Genomic DNA, 24,490 nt, shown 5'->3' with positions numbered 1-24,490 from the left:
GATCAATGAACCCAAGACACTGCAAGTAAGAAAGCTGTAAATTAAGTAAATAAAAATCAGAGGTGCCTAGAATGCATTTAATTTTAAAATCAAAATGCTTCTTTATGTTTTCAGAACCTGAGAACCTTACATTTATTGTCCATTCCCAATTGCCCTTGCAGCAAGAAAACAAAACTCTGCTTTCACGTCTTGGACAGAGTTTTAAAAAAAACAACCTTGATATCCCAAAATGGTAACATTCAAATCAAGAAATTCCAAAGCATCAATATTCATGTCATTGAATATGCAACACACATGGACTGGAGATAGCTGCAACAGCCACACTTGGATAGGATTTGATGTTTTGGTGCTCCTACTGCTTCCTAATACTGTTGTAAGTATCACTACCACTCGGACAAAGGTTGTGGGTTCAACTCCAGATCATGTTGTTATTAACCAGGTACCTTCTCTAAAATGGCACAGAGCAAGATGCCACAATCGACGAATAAAGTTTATTAGGGGGTGGGGGGGCGGGGAATCTTTCAGTGACATCAAAACACTGTACTGTACTTCAGAAACTATTCAAATATCAGAAGTAATTCCATAAAATTCTGGCCTCTATCATTCCCATCCAACAAAACTTAGAGCCAACTCGTTGAGTAAATTTGACCAACATCAGCCATGATCTGCATTTTCAAACAGTCTCATTAAGCTCATTTAATGCAGAATTTCCACAGAAGTTGGTCCCCACAATGATTGATGAGACTGGTGACGGCAAAGCTACTGAACTCTGGTAATGTGTTCTGGGGAATCCAGTGCTAATAACAGTAATTAAATAACTAAAATTCTCTCTTCCAATTACAGTACAACTCCAATTGTCCAAAATTGGATTATCCAAAAAATTTTTGGACCTAGAAGTGACATCTGTTCACCTCTGAAAATTTTCAGATGAATGAGGATATCCAAAACTATCACAAATCCTCCGCTATCCCAAATTTTTTCGGTGCCAAACTGATCTCACAGGTTGAAAAAAATTAACCGGACACTAAATTAGAAAGATGATTGTCCTCCGTCCCCTCACTTTTGCCATTTCTTCTTAAGCTTCCCCTATCGACTTTTCTCTCCAACTCTCCCCCTCAAACTGCATGCCACTGTCTCCCAGCCACAAGTGGTAGGATGACACTGGGACAAGGGGAGTGGCTTCCTGGGCAGAAGCAGGACAGGCATTCACACTTTCCCTGGCTGTGCCGTCTGTGTGAGGGATGATGGGTAACGAAGCCAGACATTGATCCCGCATTGAGTCATCACCACCCTGAGCGGGCCCGTGAGGTGCTGGAGTGGCCTCGAAGTGGCGGACGCCCACAGTGAGACAGGTGCATGTTGACTCATCAGTGAGTGTTCCACTGCCCCGAGAAGCCTCCCTGGGGATCAGCAGGGACATGTTGGGAATTGGCGGTGGCGGTTGGGATGTGTCAGGGATCGCCGGCGGCCAGCATTTTGGTGAGAATTAAACGTTATTTTAATGCTTAAAAACACTTCCCTCGTTGTTTGTTGACTTGCTATTGCGACTGAATTGTTTTTTTAAAAAATGAGCAGTTATCCAAAAAATTCAGTCATCTGAAATAGGTCCATTTTGGATAATCGGAGTTGTACTATACAACTTCATATTGAACTAACATAAACTGACGCAAAGGTAAATTCTATTCAAAATGAAATGTTAACCCAGGCTGGGGTCAGGGGTAGTGGGGAATAAAACAGAAAGGGAAACAAAGGCCAGATCAGGTCAGGAGCAGGTCAAAGGGACAGTGTGGGATGGAGTAAATTATGCTCATGGAAAGAGAAGCGGGACAAGGGGTGAAAAGACATTGGCAAGAGTTACCAGCTATAACAATGTATCCTGTACTTACTGAAATTTACTGTTGGCAATCCTAACATTTAAATTATTTCTGTCCTTCGTTCACTAGGACATCAATCTCCAAAACTTGTCACTTCAATAAAGTCCTTGCCATCCATGAGATTGTTGTCAATTACTGCAGAGACAACATGGCCAAAGACAGATGTCATAGCACCTTCTCGTAAAGCTACAAGCCTAAACCTACCCAAAATTTTGTCACCATTTTCTAAATGACACCGTCTAATTTGTGCATCAACCATGCATCTGTTTAATTAAGATTAAGTGTTGGTAATGTCTTGAAATTATTATTTTACTCCAAGGCATTAAAATGTCATGGGATGTCTCTGGGGACATCCAAATGTAATTATTCCACTCTCCCCTCTACATTCAGCAGTAGAATTTACTCCTTAAAAAATTCTCCTTTTTACCTCTCAAAAGATATTGCTAAAACCCTCCTACTTTGAACATAGAACAGAGAACATGACAGCACAAGTACAGCCCCTTCGATGATGTACCAACCCATATATTCCTTTTTTTTAAAGAAAGTACCAAACCCTTCCTTATCCTGCAACCCTCGATTTTCCATCCATCCATGTGTCTGTCTAAGAGTCTCTAAAATGCCTGTAACGTTTCAGCCGACCATCACCCCTGTCAAGGCATTCCAAGCCTCCAAAACTCTCTGTATAAAACTTACCCCTGATGTCTCCCCTAAATTTTTCTCCCCCTTCATTTTGTACAGATATCCTCTCCAAATGTACTTCTTTTACAAAGATATATATAGATTTTCCATAATAAAAGTGCTTGCATATTTATGACATTAAAAAGTAGCATAAATGGTCATTACCGATGGGATTGAGTTATTTTTAGTGAGTCTATATTGCAAATTGAAAATCAAAATCAATATAAACAATGGGTTTATATTGATCTTATCTTCAAATCAAAACCATATAGAAAAAATAAAATGGATGAGTAACATTTGAGATTTGTCTCGCGTTATTTTGCTGTAAAGATGGTGCCCAATTTTTGTTTTTGAAACACCTAAATTTTATTTCAGTCCTAGAGAAATGGTGAAGAAAACTAAAACGATTCAAGTTGAAAAGTAGGTCAAATGTAGACCAAAGATTCTGCAAATATATAGCAGTTGCCCTTAACATGCATAAAACAAACTTGGCACGCAGAGCATTCAGGATCTTGGGAACTTGCCTTAAGGCATGGAGGAGAACAAGCATTGCCTTGACAGGCTTTCCTTGAAATGTATCCAAACCAAGTAACAATTAACAATGCCAAATTATAACATCCAGAATGTTTCCAAACAGGAGGGGAAATAGGATACCGCTCAAGATGGCAAACTGGTTAACTTTCTAAAATCACCAAAACGATCCTTAGCTTTAAAAATCCACCATGTCAATTCACCAATGCAGAGTCTAGATCCTAGAAGGTTTTGCCCAAAAACGTGCGAATTCCAAAAGAAGGACTGCAGTAGCTTACTGTCTTCTCAAGGATATTTGGGGAAGATCGTATCTGCATTGCCCAGATTGAGTAAATTAATCAATTAACCAACAAAACAAAAAGCATTTTCAGCATTAAATCTATCATTTAAGGGAATGATGGCCCACAGAGATGTACATTTAGTTTGAAAAATGACTGCTGGCATTGTAAAGCCAACATTTTTGTAGATTCTTAACAAGTGCAAGCTTTAAATAATAGCATGTCGTGATGTACTGACTGAAAGTACATTTGAAATCTTTTAAGCTTTAGATACATTTTAATTTCCTAAATGTTATACAAAATCAAATTACCATATATTTCAACATACAAATCGACCCAATTTTCAGATCCCTGAGTTAGCTCATTGACTGGCACACAAGTCAACCCCCATAGATTGCGATGCCCGAGATGGGCCTTTGACTGGTGTACATGTCGATCTCCCAAAGATCGTGCGGATTGACCTGCTGGGCATCGGCTGGAGGTGATTGCTACCATGGAGGGCCCATTGACACAACACAATTTGCAGCGAAAAGCGTGAAGTGAGTTTTAAAGTAAAGTTGAAATGGCCAAGAAATTGAACAGCTGCCGCAAGAAAATTTGATGTACATGGGAAGTTGGTAAGAGATTGGAGGAAGAAAGAAACTCTAAGAAAAATTCCAAAAGGGGCAATGTTCATTGAGAAAAGGAATCACTCGATGGCCAGAACTGGAAAATTCTGAGGCAGAACGGGTACGTAAACAGAGGCAAGATTGCTACATAGTCACCCAAAATAAAATAAGAACATTAACACTGCAGTGGGTTAAGTCGCACCCAGACCTCTGTGATGATTTTGAGGCTACAGTCGGCCTGTGCAATTGTTTCATGAACAGGAAAAATCTGGTACTACGAGAGAAAACAAAAATTGCACAAAAAATACCTTGATCATAAAGTTGCAAGTTTTCACCAGTTTATTGTACAGTACCAGCAGAAACACCAGTTTGCATTGGCAAATATCAGAAACACGGAGAACACCCCCATAAATTTCGACATGATAGGCAATAGAACAGTGGAATGGAAAGGTTTTAAAACTGTGTAAACCAGAAGTACAGGCCACAAAAGGACCAGGTTTACCGTGGCGATATCGTGCATGGGTGACGGGATGAAGTTAAGTCCCATGGAAATCTTCAAATGCAAACTTAAACCTAAAATGAAATTCCCAGCAGGTATTTTTGAACATTTTCATGAAAAAGGATGGATGGATGAAAATGGTGTAAAACTATGGATTGACAATGTTTGGAACAGGCAGTTTACATCACGAATGGAGTTTGCTGGTCTGGGATATGTTTTGTAGCACTTAACTGAGAACACAAAGTATTGTAACCTCTTGATGTCTGCTTGAACAAGCCATTCAAAGACCACAAGGAATGGAATACACGGACGTTGAGTGCAGAAAAATAGTTTACAAAAGGCAGGACGATGTGTGCTACATTACTTGATGTGCTGTGTAACTTTGTGCTCAAGGGGCAATTGGGATAAAATTGATCAAAAAGTGCAGCATCTCTTGAGCAACTGATGGCGCGGAAGATGATATATTGAGAGACACTGACAATGAAGCTGAAACCGCCTCATCAGATACAGACTGGGATCCATTTGATGACGGTTTAAACAGTGCGAGGATAGATATGCCAGCTGCCGTCTTTGCCTCAGATGATGATAGCGTGAGTGATTTTGAAGGGTTCTAATTGTGTTGTCGTTTTCATATAACATATAATCTCAATGAAAATCTGTCGCAGTCGGGTTTTTTTGTTTTTTCGAGGGTCGACTTATACACTGAATCACCACGGATTGGATTTTGAGCTGAATTTAAGGTCTCAAAAGTATATCCGGTGTATAATTCGACCCTCCCTTTCTGAGATTTTTTTTTAGTTTCACGGCTAAAATATACAGTATATTTATTTTAAAGTTATTCAAATAATCTTTTTTTCTTGAAAAAATGTTTTGTGGGATCCTAGTGATGAATATAAATTTGATGGCTACAAAATGTAGGTGGCATTATATAATAGAGACAGCTTCAACTGCAACAACGACGAGTTGCACAACAAAGAAGTGGAAAACCTCAGGAAGTGCTGCAAATAACAACACGAACCTCAATGAGAACCTTTTTTAAAGAGCGGCGTAGCGGTCAGCACAATCCCTTTACAGTGCCAGTGTCCAGAACCAGGGTCAAAACCCACGCTATAAGGAGTTCGTACATGCTCCACGTGTCTACGTTGGTTTTCCCTATGGTTTGGTTTCCTCCCACCGTTTGAAATGCACAGGCTGTAGGTTAATTGGGTGTAAATTGGACGGATCAGGCTCATGGGCTGAAATTAAAATTTAAGACAAAGAAGATGATTGTGGACTTCAGAAGAACCAGGGACGGCCATCCTCTACTACACATTAATAGGTCGGAAGTGGAGAGAGTACCAAGTTCCTCGGAGTCCACTCACAATCCTGCATGCGCACACACACACACACCTCACTTGTCAAGAAGACGGAACAGCGACTGTACTTCCTGAGAAGACTGTGGCAGGCAAGACTACCAGCACCATCCTGTCAACCATCTACAGGCACTCTATCAAGATGGTCCTGGCCGGCTACACTGGTGTGGTACAGTTGGTGCATAGCATTAGATGGGAGGTTGATCCACAGGACAATAAGAGCAGCAGAAAGGAACACTGAGGTCTCCCTCCCATTGATGTGATTTTTCATGATTGCCATCTAAAAAGGGCTCGCAAGATCATTGAGGAAGGACCCATATCATTCCACATGTAGCACCTTCCAGCTACTCCCGTCGGGGGAAGAGATACAGGAGTATCAGAGCCAGAACCACCAGGCTGAGGAACAGCCTTCTTCCCATGGGCAGTGAGAATGCCGAACGACTGATGAATTGCTCATACAAACACTCTGTGACTCTATTTATTTAACAATAATATTTATTGTAATATTTGTATATATGTACTGAGCATATGCATCATTTGTCTGTCCGTGTGTTATGTCTGTGTGTTTGCAGTGTTTTGCACTGAGGACCAGAGAACACTGTTTCATCGGGTCGTGCTTGTAAATCAGATGATAAATAAACTTGATATGGAAAAGTATACATACATGGGTGAGTGGACTTTCCAAGCATTGCTCAGCTCTACAGTCAACTTTGAGGAATCATAAATGCCCTCTAAAGAAACAAGGCAAGAGTCTACTGCGATGCTAAGGAACATAATTGAGGTAAAAATTACATATGTTCAATCTTTCAGCATTAAACTAAAATAAACTTTTTTTTGAAACTCTTCTGCAGATTACTTGCAAGAATTGGAAGTTTCAGAACCAGCTGACACGAGTGGAAAACAGGCAGTTTTAATATTGCTAAACAACGATAGCAAGGTGTCAACATACTGGGAGTGCAGACAGGAGTCAACTTCAGTTGAGGCTACATTCCTGGCAATTAGTTCATCCTGTTTCAGTGCTGATGCAGGGTCATGATCTGAAACATTGACTGCCTTTGCCTCCACAGATGCTGCTCGACCTGTCGTGCTCCTCCAGCAGTATTTTTTTAATTCCAGGTTTCACTATCTGGAGTTTCCATTAAGTTGTTAGAATGTGTCTGCTGTTCATCATTTTCTCCCTGAAGGTATATTGTTGAGCAACTGTCCCAACTTTTCTCTGAAGAACCCTGTGCATGATTTCTCTTAGAGTCAGTTAGATAGCATGGAAATAGGCCCTTTGGCCCATCTTGCCCGTACCCACCAAAATGTCTCACCTGTCTGCATTTGGTCCATATGCTGCCACACCAGGGGTGGGCAATTTTGTTTTAAACTCACATTGCACCTTAAGCAATCCCAATGCCATAAATGCTTTGTGATTGGTACGGAATTGCTTAAGGTGATATGTGGGTGGGAAGGGAAGGTTGAGAACCACTGCTCTAGATCCAATTGTTACTGAAATATTTTGCTTAAAGAAAATGGTCATTGGCCCATTTCCTTTGGAGTTATGAAACCGTCCATATAACGAGTCAATGAGGAACAATTAAAACAATGGCTTTCAAACTCTTTCTTTCTTTCCACCCACATCCCACCTTTTCTGAATATTTTATTTGGAGAATTTTCAATCACATGCAATCAAACTAAGAATAATCAAAAGGTAAAAGATCGATATCCATAAAATATAAAAATAGTAACAAAGATCGATCTGCATGTCAATATTAAAGTGAGAAAAAAGAAAAGTCAACATGTGATTTCAAGAAAGAATTACAAATAATACTACAAAAATGCAAATTCAATGTCTGTGTTGAACTAAAGGGAGAAAAAAAATAGAAAGATAATAAAGAGCAAGAAGAACAAAATAAGAAAAACCCACCCACCTCTCCCCCTAGAAAGAAGAAGAAAAAGTCTGGCCTCATCTTGGATTAACCCAGTCCCATCAAGGGACAAATTTCTCGGGTCCTCGGCACTGCGAGCATGGGGTGGGGGGGGGGGGGGGGGGGCGGGGAGGGAAGAGAGAGACAGGAGGGGGAATAGTTAAAATTTACCCCAATGTACCTTGGGTATGAATTCCATATTCTTGAAAATACATCGTACCTGTTTCTGAGGTCATAGGTGATCTTCTCCAGGGGAACACAATTATGCATTTCTATCTTCCAGCAGGCTAAACCTCGTTGGGAATCAGATTTCCAAGTAACTGCTATGCATTTCCTGGCCACTGCTAAAACGAGTTAAACAAATTTTAATTGATATTTCGACAGCCTCATTTTAGGTTTTACGTCTCCTAAATTTCCCAATAAAAATAATTCAGGTACCTGAGGGTTATCGAGTTCCAGTGATTTTTTTTCCCCCAAGATATTACCCAAATCTTCCCAAAAAAGGCCTCACTTTAGGGTATGAACAGGTTGAATACGTATTTCTTGACCACATCAAAAACATTGGTCTGATATTTCCAATTTCAATTTATGTAACTTTTGTGGAGTGAGGTAAAGCTGATGTAAGAAGTTATGTGGCACCAGCCGATACCTTTCATTAATCATGTTAATCATACTGTCCCGACATAATTGGGACCCACAAAATGGATCAATTTCCATACACAAATCTGATACCCACCTTTAACTCACATATTCCTTACTAATCATAGAGCACTTATGGCATAGAGCATACTTAAGGTGGAAAGTGAGGTTTTTTTTAAAATATAAAAGAGTTTGCCCATTCCTGCTCTACACCCATCCTATCCATACAATACAAAACACTGCATAGTACCCGTCTCAACCACCTCTCCAGCAGCTTGTTCTATACATCCACACAACCCTCCATGTCAAAAAAGGTTACGGGTCTTCTCCTGCTAAGAGGACTTAACTGGCCCAACTCTTGAATTCATTGCATTTCTTATGAATCCCTGTAAAGATGCTGAAGGGGAAACTCTCAAGTATGAAGCACCAATTCAGCAAAACTCTCCTTAAGCTAATTTCCTTGGAGCTGGGATTTACTGGTCACCCTCCCTTTAACCCTCCACATTACAGTGAGCAGAACTTCAACCAAACAAGAATAGTATACAACACCTGGAAAGTTGTTAGCATTTAACTCCAAAACTTATCATAAATTATTTGTTCTTTGCCAAGTTGCACACGTCCCCATGGATTTTCAAATTCACTAATGAGTTTCATTCTCCATATATAGGGTAAAATTGTTCTTAAAAATATGATAGTAATAAGTTTATTGTCATACACACACGTACAAAGTACATATGCAACAAAGCTCTTATTTGTGCAGCCTTGCAGGTACAGTCTGTTAAAAGCTACAATGATATTAAATTACCCTTGTAGAGAAAGAGAGAGAGGTGACAGATATTTACAGTTAGTGCAAGAAAGGAAATGTGGCATTTTAAGAGTTCAGACCTCTTTTTGTGGTCCCAGAGTAGTTTTCAGCTAGGGCAGTAAGGGGTAGGTTCAAGAACCTGATAACCATTGAACTTGAACTTGTTTCTTCTTCCCAAAGGTTGTAGCAAGAAGAGATTGTGACTACGATAATGGGGGTCCTTTAGTTGGGGGTCTTCTAAAGGCAGAGATCTCTTCAGTGGATGAGAAATCTGAGACAGTGATGAAATTGGCCGTGTTTCTGCTTTCTGCAGCTTTCTTCATCCTGGACATTCAAACTCCAGGCTACTTAATCAAGGTGTGATGTAGCCAGTCACTAGAATGTCCACCTCTGTAGAAAACTGATGAGTATTGTATGATTTGCCAAATCTCCTCATACTTTCTGCAGCTTTCCTCATCCTGGACATTCAAACTCCAGGCTACTTAATCAAGGTGTGATGTAGCCAGTCACTAGAATGTCCACCTCTGTAGAAAACTGATGAGTATTGTATGATTTGCCAAATCTCCTCGTACTTCCTAGTGTCCATGTACTTTCTTCACCTTTGTCTCGATGTGTTGGCTCTAGGTGAGGTTTGCCAACACGTGGAACTCGAAGGCACCAACTCTCCACTACCGTCCCATCGATGAAAACAAGGGTGTGGTTACCTGGCTTCATTTCCCTAAAATCCACAAGAACCTTGATCTCGTTGACTTTTAGAGAGCAAGATTGCCATTCCGGCACCTCCTGATCCGATTCTCGATCTCCTTACTGTGTTCTAACTCATCGTTTCCAGTTATTCGGCCAACAACTGGTGTCGGCAGCAAAGTTATAGATTGTATCAGAGCTGCACTTGATTACACAATGAATACATAGGAAATAGAGCAGGGGAGTAAGCACGGAGTCTCAAGGTGGTCCTTAAGCCCCAGTCATATGTGGCACGACCTCAATTGCATTTCTCACAGCAAGGTCTGGCACAATGACAAAACTTCCTGCTAAACAGAAGTATCATGAAGGAGGGGCCATAACAAGTCTAACCCTCATCACTGGCTGGACCCTATCCCTTTTGTTTCCCCCCCCCCAACCAATTTATCATTTTGACATGGTGTTCAACTGTTTTCCAACACATTGCTTTTTCCTTCAGTTTCAATTGGAAAGCTCACTGCACAGGTCAAAGAACAAGTGAAAAGAACACCAACTACATGAAGTAATTGCTAGCTCCCTTTCCTGTACTTCATTTTTCAAATAAAAAGATAAGGAATCAACACTTTCTGATTACTCCCCAATCTGATCGACCCATTTGTGGCCTGTTGTACTGTTTTACAATGAGACTCAATGCAAATTTGAGAAATAACACCTCATCATATCACTGCAGCCTTCTCAAGTCGATATTAAATTTTGCAAGTTTAGATAACTTTCTCTTTCTTTCTGAACTGGCCATTTTTGTCATTATCCATCTGTAATTTTTTCTCTCCATTAGTATAGCCTGGCCTGTCGGGAACATTTCATACTTCCATTAACAGTAACATACAACTCAGAGCAGCATAATCTGCTTTGAATGTGTCACTAATGTATTTGGTCTCAATCCATCAAAATCCCCATCATCTGGCACCGATGCATATGCCACATAGGCAAATTTTCCAGTTGCTTGAGTCACACTGTTACAATGCCAAACTAATACACCTGCATGAAGAATATGCAGTTTAAACAAATAAAAGACAGTGCAAAATGTAAAGTAATTTGAAAAAACTCACTATTGTAGTAATTCATTATATAAAGTTGACTTTAATCAGATAATTCCCGTAACTTAGATCATTTAAACTCGAACCCCTGTTGCTGGGGGTCTTTTTCCCGGTTGATTGATTTCCAGATAATGAGGATTCTACTGTACTTCCATCCTCTGCAGCTGTCGAGTTTTTTCAGTATCAGGATTTTGATTTGCAAATGCCATTATCTATGGTTAATAAATCAAAGACGTCGGAACATGAACTACATTCAATTCTTGTGACTAACCAAGAAGTTGGGAATGTCAGTAATTTAAATTGCAGGATGAGGACCAGCCAGTTTCAGGATCCAGTTTCCATTTGCTTTTCACATTTTTAGGATCATCACCAGCAAGAAAATTTTCATTAATCAATTTTCCCTGCGTTTATTGACACTTCTGGTGGCATCTTCAGGGAGAACATCAATCAACGGAAGGATCAGGAAAAAACTCTTACCTAGACTAAATAAATCATGATTTTTTTTAAATTGCTGTTGATTTAAAAAAATCAAATTAATTTTTTTTAAACCAACATTGAATGCCAATTAAAGTTGGTCAATTCCCACATTTTACTGATGGTAATGAGCTTGTTGTATACATGCACTGAAATTCTGGCTTGCTGCAACCAAACAGGTACTTTCTGAAATAAAAACTACAAAAACTACAAAAATAACTTGAAAAAAACACGATTAGTGCAACAGGAGAGGCTCAGCTGATAGAAATAAACTGTTCTTGAACTTACCGATGCCTGAAGATTGCAATGAGAAGAGGTTGTGACTGGGGTGATGGGGCTCCTTTATGATGTTGGCTGCCTTCTTGAGGCAACATTTCACATAATGCCACCCTTCCTGGAAAAGGGAAAATTTGAAGGGCAAGCTGATTCTGGGAGCTTTTCACACTGCACCATTATGTGCAGGTAATTCTGAAACTCGGGATTTTAAGGGGGGGGGGGGTCCCACCTCCAGCGATGACATTGCAAGTGATACAGTACATGCCCACCAGAAGTCTAATCGTGCAGTTAGTATTGGAGAACGGATATGATTTTTGAACGCTGGCCCTGCAACTCTGTGGCTGTATTATAAACCAGGCAAGTCTCGTCAGCTACAGTTATCAGTGCAGTGTTGGAAACACTGGCCGAAGAAGCCCACTGTTTCACAAAGCACGTGGGGAGAATCAGAAAGGAGGAGGAGGTAGATAGGTAGGCCAAGTTGTGTAGCCGTAGACGTAAATGGAGGCTTATTCTGACTTTCTTTGGATGCTAATTTAAAACTAGAGCATCCACCGACAAATTTCCCGCCACTGTGACGTTTGCAGGCAGGTGCTGACGTCACTAATCATACCTGGTTGGACTGGTTGTCATTTCACACTGCCTGAAGGCAATTGGTGAGTTAACTTGGCCAGGCTCTGACACTTGCTCCCTCCACGTATCAAAGCACGGTTGAAATCTCCTTGCCCTGCCCGATTATGTCATTTCACACCGCGTGTTTGACCCGCGATATCGGCAGGTTAACTCAGATTTAATCAGCGGTGTGAAAGGGGCTATAGATGTTTTCAATGAATGGAGTCTATGATGGGCCTCACTATGTCTGTTACCTTCTTCATTCCAAATCAGTCGAATTCCCAAGCCAGGTTGGGATGCAACCAGTCAATCGAGTATCCACAGGGCACATGCAAAGTTTGATAAAAATATTCAGCAGTACACCAAATCTCCTTAAAATGTAGAGGCATGTGTGTGCTTTCTTCACAGTTCCTGGCTCCAGGAGAGCCCTTTTGAAATATGAAGGTTCTAAACCTCTTCATCTCCGTTCCATCAATGAGGGTGGACCCTCTGCCTCAGATGCAAGTCGTTAAGGTAGTCTTTCCAGTAAAATCCCAATTATTGGCGGCCAATATTTAATGTCATTCAGGAGGGAAGAACATGATGTAAAGACATTTTACCTTAAAATTAATCAATGCTGAGATCATCTGAAATAGAATGCCTGAATGGGGTGACACAAGCATATTCAATTTTTAACCCTCAAAAAGGAATCGACATCAAAGGAACAAATTAACCTTTGGAGTTCAATATTTAGCAATCCATGATTAACTATGTTAAAAGAGATTTAAGCATTCAAATCACATCACAAGCATATTTTCTTTCAACAAAGATGCACATGACTCCCTTTCACAGCAAACTTTAAATGACGTTCCCCTTACATGTACTAACTAAAGCACATTATAAAGCGGAGTTATCACTGGCTTATCTGCAACCCAGAAATTCCAGATTCAAGTCACAGACACAAAATGTTAAGCTTCATAATAATGTTCCATTCTCATCAATTTGAAATGTCTCCAGAACATTGGCTCTATTCACTTCTAAAGCGGTCAAGGTACCTGTGCTCCTCTAAAAGAATGATCTGATGTTGAATAATTGAAATCAAGACAAATGCACATCTTACTGCACTTAACCTCATTTCAAGTTACTGGCTTAACTTTATTTTAAAGTCAAACTTTTAAACTGTACTGCAACATCAGTTTTTTCTTTGGCTTGGCTTCGCGGACGAAGATTTATGGAGGGGGTAAAAAGTCCACGTCAGCTGCAGGCTCGTTTGTGGCTGACAAGTCCGATGCGGGACAGGCAGACACGATTGCAGCGGTTGCAGGGGAAAATTGGTTGGTTGGGGTTGGGTGTTGGGTTTTTCCTCCTTTGCCTTTTGTCAGTGAGGTGGGCTCTGCGGTCTTCTTCAAAGGAGGTTGCTGCCCGCCAAACTGTGAGGCGCCAAGATGCACGGTTTGAGGCGTTATCAGCCCACTGGCGGTGGTCAATGTGGCAGGCACCAAGAGATTTTGTGTAACAGCATGGGTAATATACTATGTTAGACATCCATCCACACTGCTCATCGCAAATCCTTAGCTGTTTCAAACCATTATGCAGTGACCACCTCAAGTCAATGATCACTATCCAGAAATTACCTCCACTCAAACCAGATACAAAGAAGACTGCAGATGTTAGAATCTGATGATAAACAAAATCTGCTGGAGGGACACTGAAACTATCCCAGTCCGAGAAGTTTAATATACAAACGTCAGGCATGCGGAGGGCTGCAGATAGGTTTTTAATAGCTTCTTTACCAGTTGTTTAATTTTGAATAAAGACTCATTGGATAGATTTCGTAATGCGATTAATTTATGATCACAACATGCAAGACCTTGAATCAGGTTCTTAAATTTAGAGATGATAAGGTCAGTCCACATTTACATCATTCATCGTATAGCTCCAGTCCTACGCAATGACAAAATGAAATCTGAAGTCAGAGATCCACAACATGAATATTTAATGCTGAGTGACTGCATGTTGTTCCAATTTTACCAGGGCCAAATGCGCACAACAATGGGGAGATGGACCTACAGGGAGTGAGGTATAGGGCAATCAAGGTTGCGTTATGAGCCTTGCTTTAGAAAGGATTCAAAACCATCTCATGGACAAATAACAGTTTTCCCCTCAGTTCTTCATTTACATTTTTAATGAACAAGGTGGATAAGAAATGCTTCCTTGTTTATTGCCTCAGTGGCCTTCACAGAACACTACAGCACAGTACAGACTCTTTGGCCCTTGATGTTGTGCCAACCCATATATTCCTTTACTAAACCCTCCCTACCCCATAACCCTCTATTTTTCTTCCATCCATGTGCCTGTCTAAAAGTCTCTTAAATGCCCTTAATGTTTCAGCCTCCACCACCATCCCTGGCAAGGCATTCTGGACTCTCAAACTCTCTAAAATCTTACCCCTCATGTACCCCTAAACTTCCCTCCCTTCACTTTGTACACATGTCCTCTATTTGCTATACCTGTCCTGGGAAAAGGTGCTGGTTGTCCCCCTATCTATTCCTCTCATAATCTTGTAGACCTCCATTAAGTTTCTCCTCATCCTTCTATGCTCCAAAGATAAAAGTCTCAGCTCTGCTAACCTCGGCTCATAAGACTTATTTTCCAATCCAGGCAACATCCTAGTAAATCTCCTCAGCACCCTCTCCATACCTTCCACATTCTTCCTATAAAGAGGTGACCAGAACTGAACACTCCAAATGTGGTCTCACCAGAGATTTGTAGAGGTGCAACATGATCTCTCGACTCAATCCCCCTATTAATGAAACCCAATATCCCATAGGCCTTCTTAAATATCCTATCAATCTGCGCGATAACTTTGAGGAATGTTTGGATTTGGTTCCTCTGTTCCTCCACACTCTTAAGAAACCGACCATTAACCCTGTACTCAGCCTTCTGGTTTGTCCTTCCAAAATACATCACCTCCCACTTATCCAGATTGAACTCCATCTGCCACTTTTCTTCCCAACTCTGCATCCTGTCTATATATCCTTTTGCAACCTATGGCAACCTTCAGCCCATCCACAACTCCTCCAACCTTCATCCGCAAACTTATTGACCCATCCTTCTGCCACTTCATCCAGGTCATTTATAAAAATCACAAAGACAGAGGTCCCAGAACAGATCCTTGCGGACCTCCACTAGTCACCGACCTCCAGGCAGAAAACTTTCCTTCCATTACTACTCTCCCACAGTGGCTCTTCACCCTAAAGTCAAACTGAACAGAAACTCCAGTACCCAAAAAAGTGCACCTATTAAATCAGCTGGATGAGACAAACCAACCAAGACAAATGGTTCCCAGCATAAATGTTTGGTTTCATACTCCCTTATACTAAACCTGCAGGCAAACTCTGTTCTTTCACTATATTGCCAGTAGTAGCACGTCCACCATCAAGAGAAGGCCTATAACTCATTCCCATTTTCTATTGGAGTTATGCTGAAGACACAGCAGGCATTAGTGATTACCAACTCCACTTTGGGAAATTATATTAAGTGAAGACATTGGGCATGAATCTCACTAGTCAGCGACAAATGGAAGTCAAAATATGCTGAGCAAACTGACCAGCACATTAGTCACCCATTTCTTCATTCACAGCTCCGTAACTAACACATTTTGAACTTGAGGCCAGTGTTCAACTTGCCCATCACTGGCAAAGTTATTATCATCAAGCTTGCTGCAATTGATCTCATTATCATGAGATCACTTATGTTGACCCATACTAAGCAGAGGCAGCTGTTCAAGTCTTATTGATGATAAACTTATGTGAAAACATTGACAAATGACAAATCATTAGGAACAGACCTGCAAGGTACAAACTCATTTCAAAAGGCTATTTAAAAGCAGGATTTGCTCCTGCTTGCACCGACCAGATGAGTGGAGTTTTACAGAGCTTACATGAACCCCAGGTTTGGATAAGTGCATTAAATAGAATGTAGAACAAAAAATTAGTGCAAGATCCATTCTTCAAATCACTGATGCCTCTATCAGGTAAACACGGACAATCCCAACAGAAAGGTTAGAATTCATACTATTATAGAGACAATTCTTTATAAGACCAAAAAAAAGAAGCAGGGAGTTCTAGGAATTCAAGCCAATATTTATTCATCGGCATAATCAAAAGCGCACAAAACTCTGGCTGGGGATCAATGTGGAAGGAACCTCAGATGGAATGCCATAAAAAAAAAGACAAAACCATAGACAGTGGGCAACAGTTAGCACAACACTTACAGTTGTAGCAATCAGGGCCTGGGTTCAAATACTGCAGTCAGTAAGGAGTCTGTACATTCTCCCCGTGTCCATGTGGATTCTCCTCAGGGGCTCCGGTTTCCTCCCACCATTCAAAAACATATCAGGGTTGTAGGACAATTGGGCACCACAGACTCGTGGGCCAAAAGGACCTGTTACTGTGCTGTTATGTAGGTCCAAATGTCACTGAGTTGGCATTCTGCATGTCCACAGATCGGTGGTGGCAAGATATCAGCCAGAGTTTTCTGACCCGATTTCCAATCAGCGAGGCAAATTGTATAAATAAACATAGCTTATCATTTCATAGAGTTCGAACTGATCAATGGTCTGGACTTTATTCCAGTATACTGTCTTCAGTTGTATATTCTAAGCATGAATACTGATCTGAAATTGAATGCAAAACATTTTATCTTACTACTAGTTAGGATTCTCCATGTCAGATCACAAACATTCCTACACAAGTCGAAATGCATTCCAATCAAATAAGGTGGAAAAAAAAGGGGGTCATTAATCATAAATACACTGAGATGGTAACATTTGAAATACAGTACTAATTATTTCTCGAATAAAAATGCAATGCTGTATAAAAACTCAGCAGGTCAGTGTATTTTACATGAACAGCAAAGATAAAGATACATAACCAATGTTTTGGGCTTGAGCCCTTCATCAAGTTATGGAAAAATGCCAACATGTGTCTGGAACTCATAAAACACTCTTGGTCTACATTCAAAATTAAATACATATACCCAGTTCACTCAAGGATCACAATATTAACATTGGATGTAGAATATTCCAAGATGGCTCAGGAAATTTAATCAGGTGAGCCTGGTTTAATCTCCAATCCATTCCAATTGTCAGCGAGGATGCGGGAGAAGCTCAGAGACCCAGGAGAAGAACGCCTCTAGTATCATAATATCTTCACATAGCAGCAGCCTCAGCCATCTGGTTCCACATTCAAATATCTTACTGAAGTTGAGAACACATTTACCCTTGACCCTGACAGCGAATCTATAAGGAAGTGCTCTGCACGGAGGACAAAAGTGGAGAAGCAAAATAAATCAAGTTCCTTACTGGGTGGTGTTGTGAAGAGGCACAGAGAAAGAGATATATTTTTTTTTAAATCAAGGTTGGGGAATCGAAAGCTAGAGGTTAGAGGAGAAAAGGGAAAGATTTATAAAGGGACCCTTATTGTTTTTTAAATTCAAGACCTTATCAAAGGCAAGAAAGGACATAGAAAACACCAGGACCATACAAGGCAAGAGGGACACAAAAATCCTGGAGAGCTGAGTAGAGCTTCTCACGACCTGAAAAGTTAACTTTTGTTTCTCTTCCCACAAAAGAAGCCTGACCTTCTATGTATTTGAAATATGTATTGTTTTAATTTTCAATTTCCAGCTTCTGCCTTTTTGCTTTAATTTTCAAGGAGATGCCTCGTTGTGGTCTTCACAGAAGGGGTCCCCCGGTGTTCTCCAAAGGAAAAAAGTCATTGCAATGATTCTCACCCCAACTGTTTTCCCAATGGACTGTAAACTTCTCGAGCAAATAAAAAGGTAACAATGAACCTGATCTTTACTGTGTAAATTTTCAACCTTTCAAATCCATCGACCAAGAGAGATTGTCAAAAACCGGGAGTGGTTAAAAATTCAAAACTATTCGAGACCTCTTGCTTACATTCGCTATTAAGATAAAGCATTCTATACACAATTATTCTAGCAAGCAGCACTGTTAGACTTTGTTTCCGAACCAAGAAAATGCAATTCGGCACTTAAATTCCTGAAAAGCCAGCAATAAATTCTGCAACTTGTACAATATTTTTCTCAAGAAGTTTGTTTTCACGTAATAAATGAACACGAGTCACTGAGTCAAAGGCAGTTAAAATGTTAAATGTTGAAACCTCTATGGAATGTTATCATTTGGAGACGCAGCAGAATGATGACGAAGGACAGAAATGGAGGAGGCGCGTAGTAGGGGCAGAGTGCGGCAGTTATCATAGCAGTCGTCGAAGGTACTCCAATCATGACTGCAGAATGGAACTGCATCTGAGCAGAAGGCACGTAAAGGTACAAGATGACAATGTTTCAGGAAGATTCGTTTTGGAAGAAAGGAATTCTAAAAATTAATTGATGTTAACATTGTTATTGCCTACTTTGTTCATTCACCAGAGAAAATGCAAGTTAATCGGAGAAAGAAACTGTAGCTAAAATAACAATATTTCCTACAAGAACACAATAGCATCCAATGCAGATTTTTTCAAATCTATATTCATTAAAAATGTCAGTTCATTTAACCCTTCATCTTCAACAAATCATCATGGAGTGAGCACAAATTCTAAGCAAAGCCCAATGCTGGAAATTAATCTTTGATCCCATGCAGTGATTCCTTAAATTCTAATTTAACATCCCTTACTCAAAATTCAAACTGCATCAACTCCAGCAAATGATTCCAAAAATAAAATATGTGCATATTTTAGGCAGATAAACAGTATCCAGTTCTTAACAATTAAATGCAATATTACATTTCTTCTACTTAATTGGATCAAGACAATATTATTCCTCAGTTTTAACCTGAAAGTTAACTTCAAATGGTATTGCATCTTTTTTTGATCATTGCTAGAAATTAGTGATTCTCAGTTATAATTGCTTTTGGTCACAGGAACTGCTCCAAAAAGAACTAATTATTGCCAGTTACTCCCCAAATAAAACCAAACCAAAGTACTCCATTACAAATTTTTAAATAGTGTCTTGCTCCAATTTAGAAATCCTATCAGTGATGCCTCATTCCAACCCTTACAAGGGAACAATTCATTCATGAGTACAGCACATCTGGAACCTTTGACAGCTCGGATACATAATCAACAATTAAGCTTCTCCAGGAATGTGCTCTTGTTTTCTCTTTCATTTAGTTCTATGACAAATGGGCTCTTGCCAACTGACTTCTCTGTAGCCCTTTTCATTATCCAAACACTGTACTTAACTAGAAAGACAAGACAAAGAAAGTCTTGCAAAATGTACGAAGGATTAAACGAGTCTGTAAAAAAAGATTGTTTAAAATGTGACACACTGGTTTTGCTTTATAATACCTCAGATAAATGTTTCCCAACGTGAAGCAACAGTTATCCACAGAACTTGCCACCAGCATATTTTTCCAGCACCTAATATGGGCATTTCCCTCATTTCAGACCCTCCTCTCAATCTGCAAACACCTTATTGAAATATATGAATCAATATTGCTGGATAAGATAACAAAAGTATTCTCTTTATTCTTTCCTGAAAACCAAATCAGCCCCGCACTGCAGTTACAATGAAACTACAGCTGTCTGCCAGTATGGTCCTACGTCTTAGAGATATAAACTTCATTATTTTCCTTCTCACCAAACAATCTTAATTACACTCAGCTCTCTGCCTGAAATCCGCAATCATAACCACCATTTTGTTTCCAGCGTATACAAGACAGATTTGCCATTCTGTCTAATTAGCATATTGTCTAATTTAGGCAAAAAGCCTTTGAAAAAGGCACGTGCAGCAAATGGAGATTTTATCATGGGAGCAAGTTTTGCATATACTGCACTGATGGCATTTGATCTACAGGTCTAGAGCATCAGGCTGGTACCCTTTTATGCCTGTTTTAAAGCTCCTTTCACTGTACCTTCAATAATAAATGTCTAAATCTACACATCAATATTTGCAGCACTTCTTGCTGATCTTTGTACAACACAATCTGTCATCTACATTTCTCTCTTCCTTGCTGCCCTTCTGTGAATACCGTTACCATAGCTCTCACTTTGTGCAATTTCAATAAAAGACAGGAGGTCATTTTCTCTCCTTTTTCCCCCCAGTTTTGACCTTTTCAGAAAAAGCCAGCCTACCTCCTCGGCTCCCTCGGTTTTGCTTGCCGTGATCAGACACCTACAAAATATGACTGAAGACAATGCTATACCAAGATCCAACCCTCTGCAATCTCTTAACTGCAAACTACTTCCCAGAAGGAATACGATTGCCACCCACCTTTATGTCTTCCTCACAGCAAAGGTTACACATATTCCACTGAAGGAGCCACTGCAGCATTTTCAGTAGCAGACAAAGGCGGCAACGAGCTTGTGTAAAAGCAGAACAAATGGAACAAAGCAGCAGGAGCTCCAGCCATTTACTGCAGTCGTTATGCATTGACTACAGTGCTTTCAACACCACCAGGTGTCTACGTAAAACCTTGCAGCTGCAGTGGGATAGTTAATATCTTTACGCCAAAATATCTCATTTCCTTCACACATCTTAACCCCTTCAGTAACAGTCGGGAAAGATATTACCACACTCACACTGAAGAACTGCTCATTAATTGCTTAATTATTAGATCAAATGCATAAGAGGTCAAAGAGGCAAATAACTACTGATCATTCTCTATCTTCCAATTCGCATCAGCTCTACCCAAAGATGGAACAATTTCCACATCACTAGTTTTATTGCTGGTTTTAGCGTTCCAAAGCCATGAATTTGCTGCCTTAGTTAATATTTCATCACAAAATATAGGAGCAGAAATTGGCCCATTGCGTCCGCTCCACCATTCTAATCATGAGCTGATCCATCCACCCCCTCCCCGGCTTTCTCCCCATAACCCTTGATGGCTTGACTAATCAAGTATCTGTCAATCTCTGCCTTCAATACACCCAAACACCAGACTCACAACCCTCTGACTAAAGAAAAATTTTCTGCATCTCTTAAATGGACGCCCTTTTATCCTGAAATTATGCTTTCTTGTCCTAGAATCCAGACCACATCTACTCTATCCAAGCCTTTCAGCATGTGAAATGCCTCTACAAGGACCCGCCTCATCCTTCTGTTCTCCAACAAATACAGTCCAAGAGCCGACAATCATTTCTCATACACTAACTCTATTGTTCCTGGTATCATTCTAGTAAATCTTCTCTGAGCCCTCTCCAACGCCAACATGTCTTTTCTCAATATGATGCTCAAAACTGTATGATCTCATCCACAAGATGTACCACCAAGTCTGTCCATGTTTCACCAAGTGAATGGTCATCAGGTTTATTTCCTTCCTTCCTCTGCAGACGCACTTAACCCATGCTTGTTGCTTTCCAAGACTTCACAATTAGGACTATTAACTCAGCATCATGTAAAATTCTGGCATTCACACCTTTCATTCTTCAGCACAGTACTTCAGTTGCCTCAAGAAATTCACATAATGAACAAATTAAATGTTTCCAGTGATTTTATCAATACAAAAAAAATCAAAACACTTAAATTAGAAAAAAAATCAAGAGAGAAATACTAACCAACAGGAAAATGTAATTCTGTCAGGATGGCCAAAATAGAAAAATTGGAATGATGGGTAGGTGAGTTTCACGGTGGGGGGTGGGGGGGAGAGAATTGCTTAGACAAGTCAGTGACCTAGTAGAATGATGGATGGGAAACCATTAAGAAGAACACTCAAGTAACTGAGTTAAGAAGCAAATAAGCATGGTCAAAAACAGAATACCAGAAGACCTCAGCAGGGTCTTTGACCAAAATGACAACTTGCACCTTTTGCCTCCACAGATCCTATTCAACCTGTTGAGTTTTTCAGGCACCATCTGCAGTAGGTTTATCTTCAAGCTCCTCGCTGGGGCCTCATTTCTGTGAGGGACACTTGACAAAGTGGCCACTCTCTATCTCCCTTAATATAGACAAAGTTAAAGAATTTCATGCATGTTGCGTTCTAAATGTAGTATTATGATACAATAATGGAACCTTTAACTTTAGTTAAGGGTTTGAGTCATTGACTTTGAAAGACTTTTGTCAATGAATTGAAAGCAAGTCCATTAACATACAATATGAACATGAGAAAATAAAACTGCTTGCATGTCAGGTCTTTAGTCACTGTTCCTGCTTGCATGCCCCTCCTAGAGCTTTAAACTTTACTGTTTTAAATGTCCTACTTGTACAATCATATCAACGTTGGCAAAAATGGCAAGACCTTCACACCATAAAAATCCACAACCACCAATGAGACAAATAATCAATTAATTTTAATGGTGCCTCCTATACCTTATCACCAATCAGATGGTTGGTGATGAGGTAAAGCAGAACGTTCTCCCAACTCAGATTAAAATTTATCCCTCAATCCCTAGGCTTTTTTCTGTTCAGGTTTTGATGAGGGTTGATGGCCCCAATGACATCTGCATTAACATAAATTACGTGACTGTATGTTAAATTGTATGGGGAGTGGGGAGAGACTCTGCATACATACACGGGAATGTTGGAAAGATTGGTTTGTTGAGTTTTGTAAGTCTATGAAAATCATAAATAAAATATTCCAAAAAAAATGATCCCCCAGTCACAACCATCATTCAACTGTCTGTGGGATCTTGTGTAGAGTTAATTTAACTTTTTTTGGCTTTTACAGGCCCTTTTGGAACACAACACTGTGCTGCCCAAATACATCCAAATGACCTGTACACTTTGAAGGGTGGGAGGAAACCCATGCAGACACAGGGAGAACGTGCAAACTCCTTACAGACAGCATTGGATTTGAACCCTGGTCACTGACATTGTTACAGCATTGTGCTAACCGCTACGCTAAGCATGCCACCTTTTACACGTTGCCTGTTGCATCAGTGACTCCAAAAAGAAAATACACTGGCTGTGAGGATCTTTGGAACATTTCTAAATTGTGCAAGGTATCGCATAAATTGTAGCTCTAAATGCTGCAGGAATATCAGCACATTTCTGGCCTATATCACAGAACTAGGTTTCATGCCAGAATACTGATGGATCATTTCCATCTCGATACAAGACGAGTAGAAAATACCTAGATGTTTAATATCAATAGTAAGACAGATATTAGAGTTAGAGTTAGAGAAAATAAAAGTGTCTGAAAACAAAAAAAAGTGTAATAAAGAATTCTTAGTGAAGATTTCAAGAAAAATCTTGCTTACCAATTTTTTTTGAGGAAAGGAGAACAGACAATAAAACAGATGCAATTTATCTATATTCCTGAAAGGACTGGTGAGTGAGATCAGAGAATGCAGTCAAATGAACGGCTGGCTTTCAGAAAGGAAATGATGGGTGTGGAAGATTCATTGTTGGGTCCAATGTTGTTTCACATTAATGCTTTTTATACTTGTGAGGATCCAAATATTGGGGTGTAGTTGGACAGTGCAGTAAAACTATACGATGGGCAAACAATTGGCAAATGAAGTTGAATAAAATGAATGTGAGATGGAACATTTTGGCAAGAGGGACACTTGTTGGCAAGTGTAATTTTTATGACTAGTGTATTTGGATGGGAGTTTGTGTGTCTGTGAAAGAAAATAAGAGAAATGGGATACAAGTGGGGAAGTGATTGGTGAGATTATTACTTGGAACCTGCAAGTCTCAGTGTGTCTGGGGAAAAATCTCAGCGTTCAAATACAACAGTCACTGACAAGTTAGAAAAATAGTTAAAAAAACAATCCTAGCATTTTTCAAGATACAAAATTGAAAAGTTACATCAAATTTACATCCATCTCAGTTAAAGCACTGCACTGAATAATCGTATCAGGTTATTAAACTGATAAAATGGCATTGGAAAAGGTGCAGAAAAATTTCAAGGAGGATATTACAAACAAAAGAGTTGTGCAAATGAACAAATGGAGTCTCTCTTCCATTAAGAAAGTAGACCAAGTGTTGAGATAACACTTTGTGGGGAGAGTATAAATGGATGCAAATTTTACATTTAAGAGTAAATTGAGAAGAAACTTCTATAGATACTAGCTGTTTTCCCCATATTTCCTTATGACAAGGAATAAATGTGCCAGAGCAATCCCATGATTAATATTTCCCCTCTTCTTTCCCCAAAATCTATTCTCTTTAACATACACACCAATTCTCCATCTGGATGCACCAGGAATAATTTGCACTTGCCAATTAACCTC

The 24,490-nt window shown here is 39.9% G+C and overlaps 1 protein-coding gene across 28 annotated transcripts in view; it reads right to left on the bottom strand.

The window, feature by feature from the left end:
• Positions 1-24,490, bottom strand: part of LOC138746747 (protein TANC2-like) — a 502,350-nt gene that overhangs the window by 332,562 nt on the left and 145,298 nt on the right. For 14 of the 28 annotated variants that reach the window (XM_069905092.1, XM_069905112.1, XM_069905113.1 and 11 more), the window contains one exon: positions 7,951-8,074. The exons of the other annotated variants lie outside the window; for them this stretch is intronic. Coding sequence is in view for 1 of the 14 variants with exons in the window: in XM_069905115.1 (XP_069761216.1) it covers positions 7,951-7,966 (16 nt within the window). In the remaining 13 variants the exon portion in view is untranslated. The remainder of the gene's footprint in view (positions 1-7,950; positions 8,075-24,490) is intronic. 28 annotated transcript variants of the gene reach the window in all.

This window comes from Narcine bancroftii, chromosome 12 (assembly GCF_036971445.1).
Source record: "Narcine bancroftii isolate sNarBan1 chromosome 12, sNarBan1.hap1, whole genome shotgun sequence".
In the NCBI taxonomy this organism is placed as follows: Eukaryota; Metazoa; Chordata; class Chondrichthyes; order Torpediniformes; family Narcinidae; genus Narcine; species Narcine bancroftii.
The sequence above is the reverse complement of the archived record's forward strand: the minus strand, read 5'-3'. Positions and strand labels throughout refer to the sequence as shown.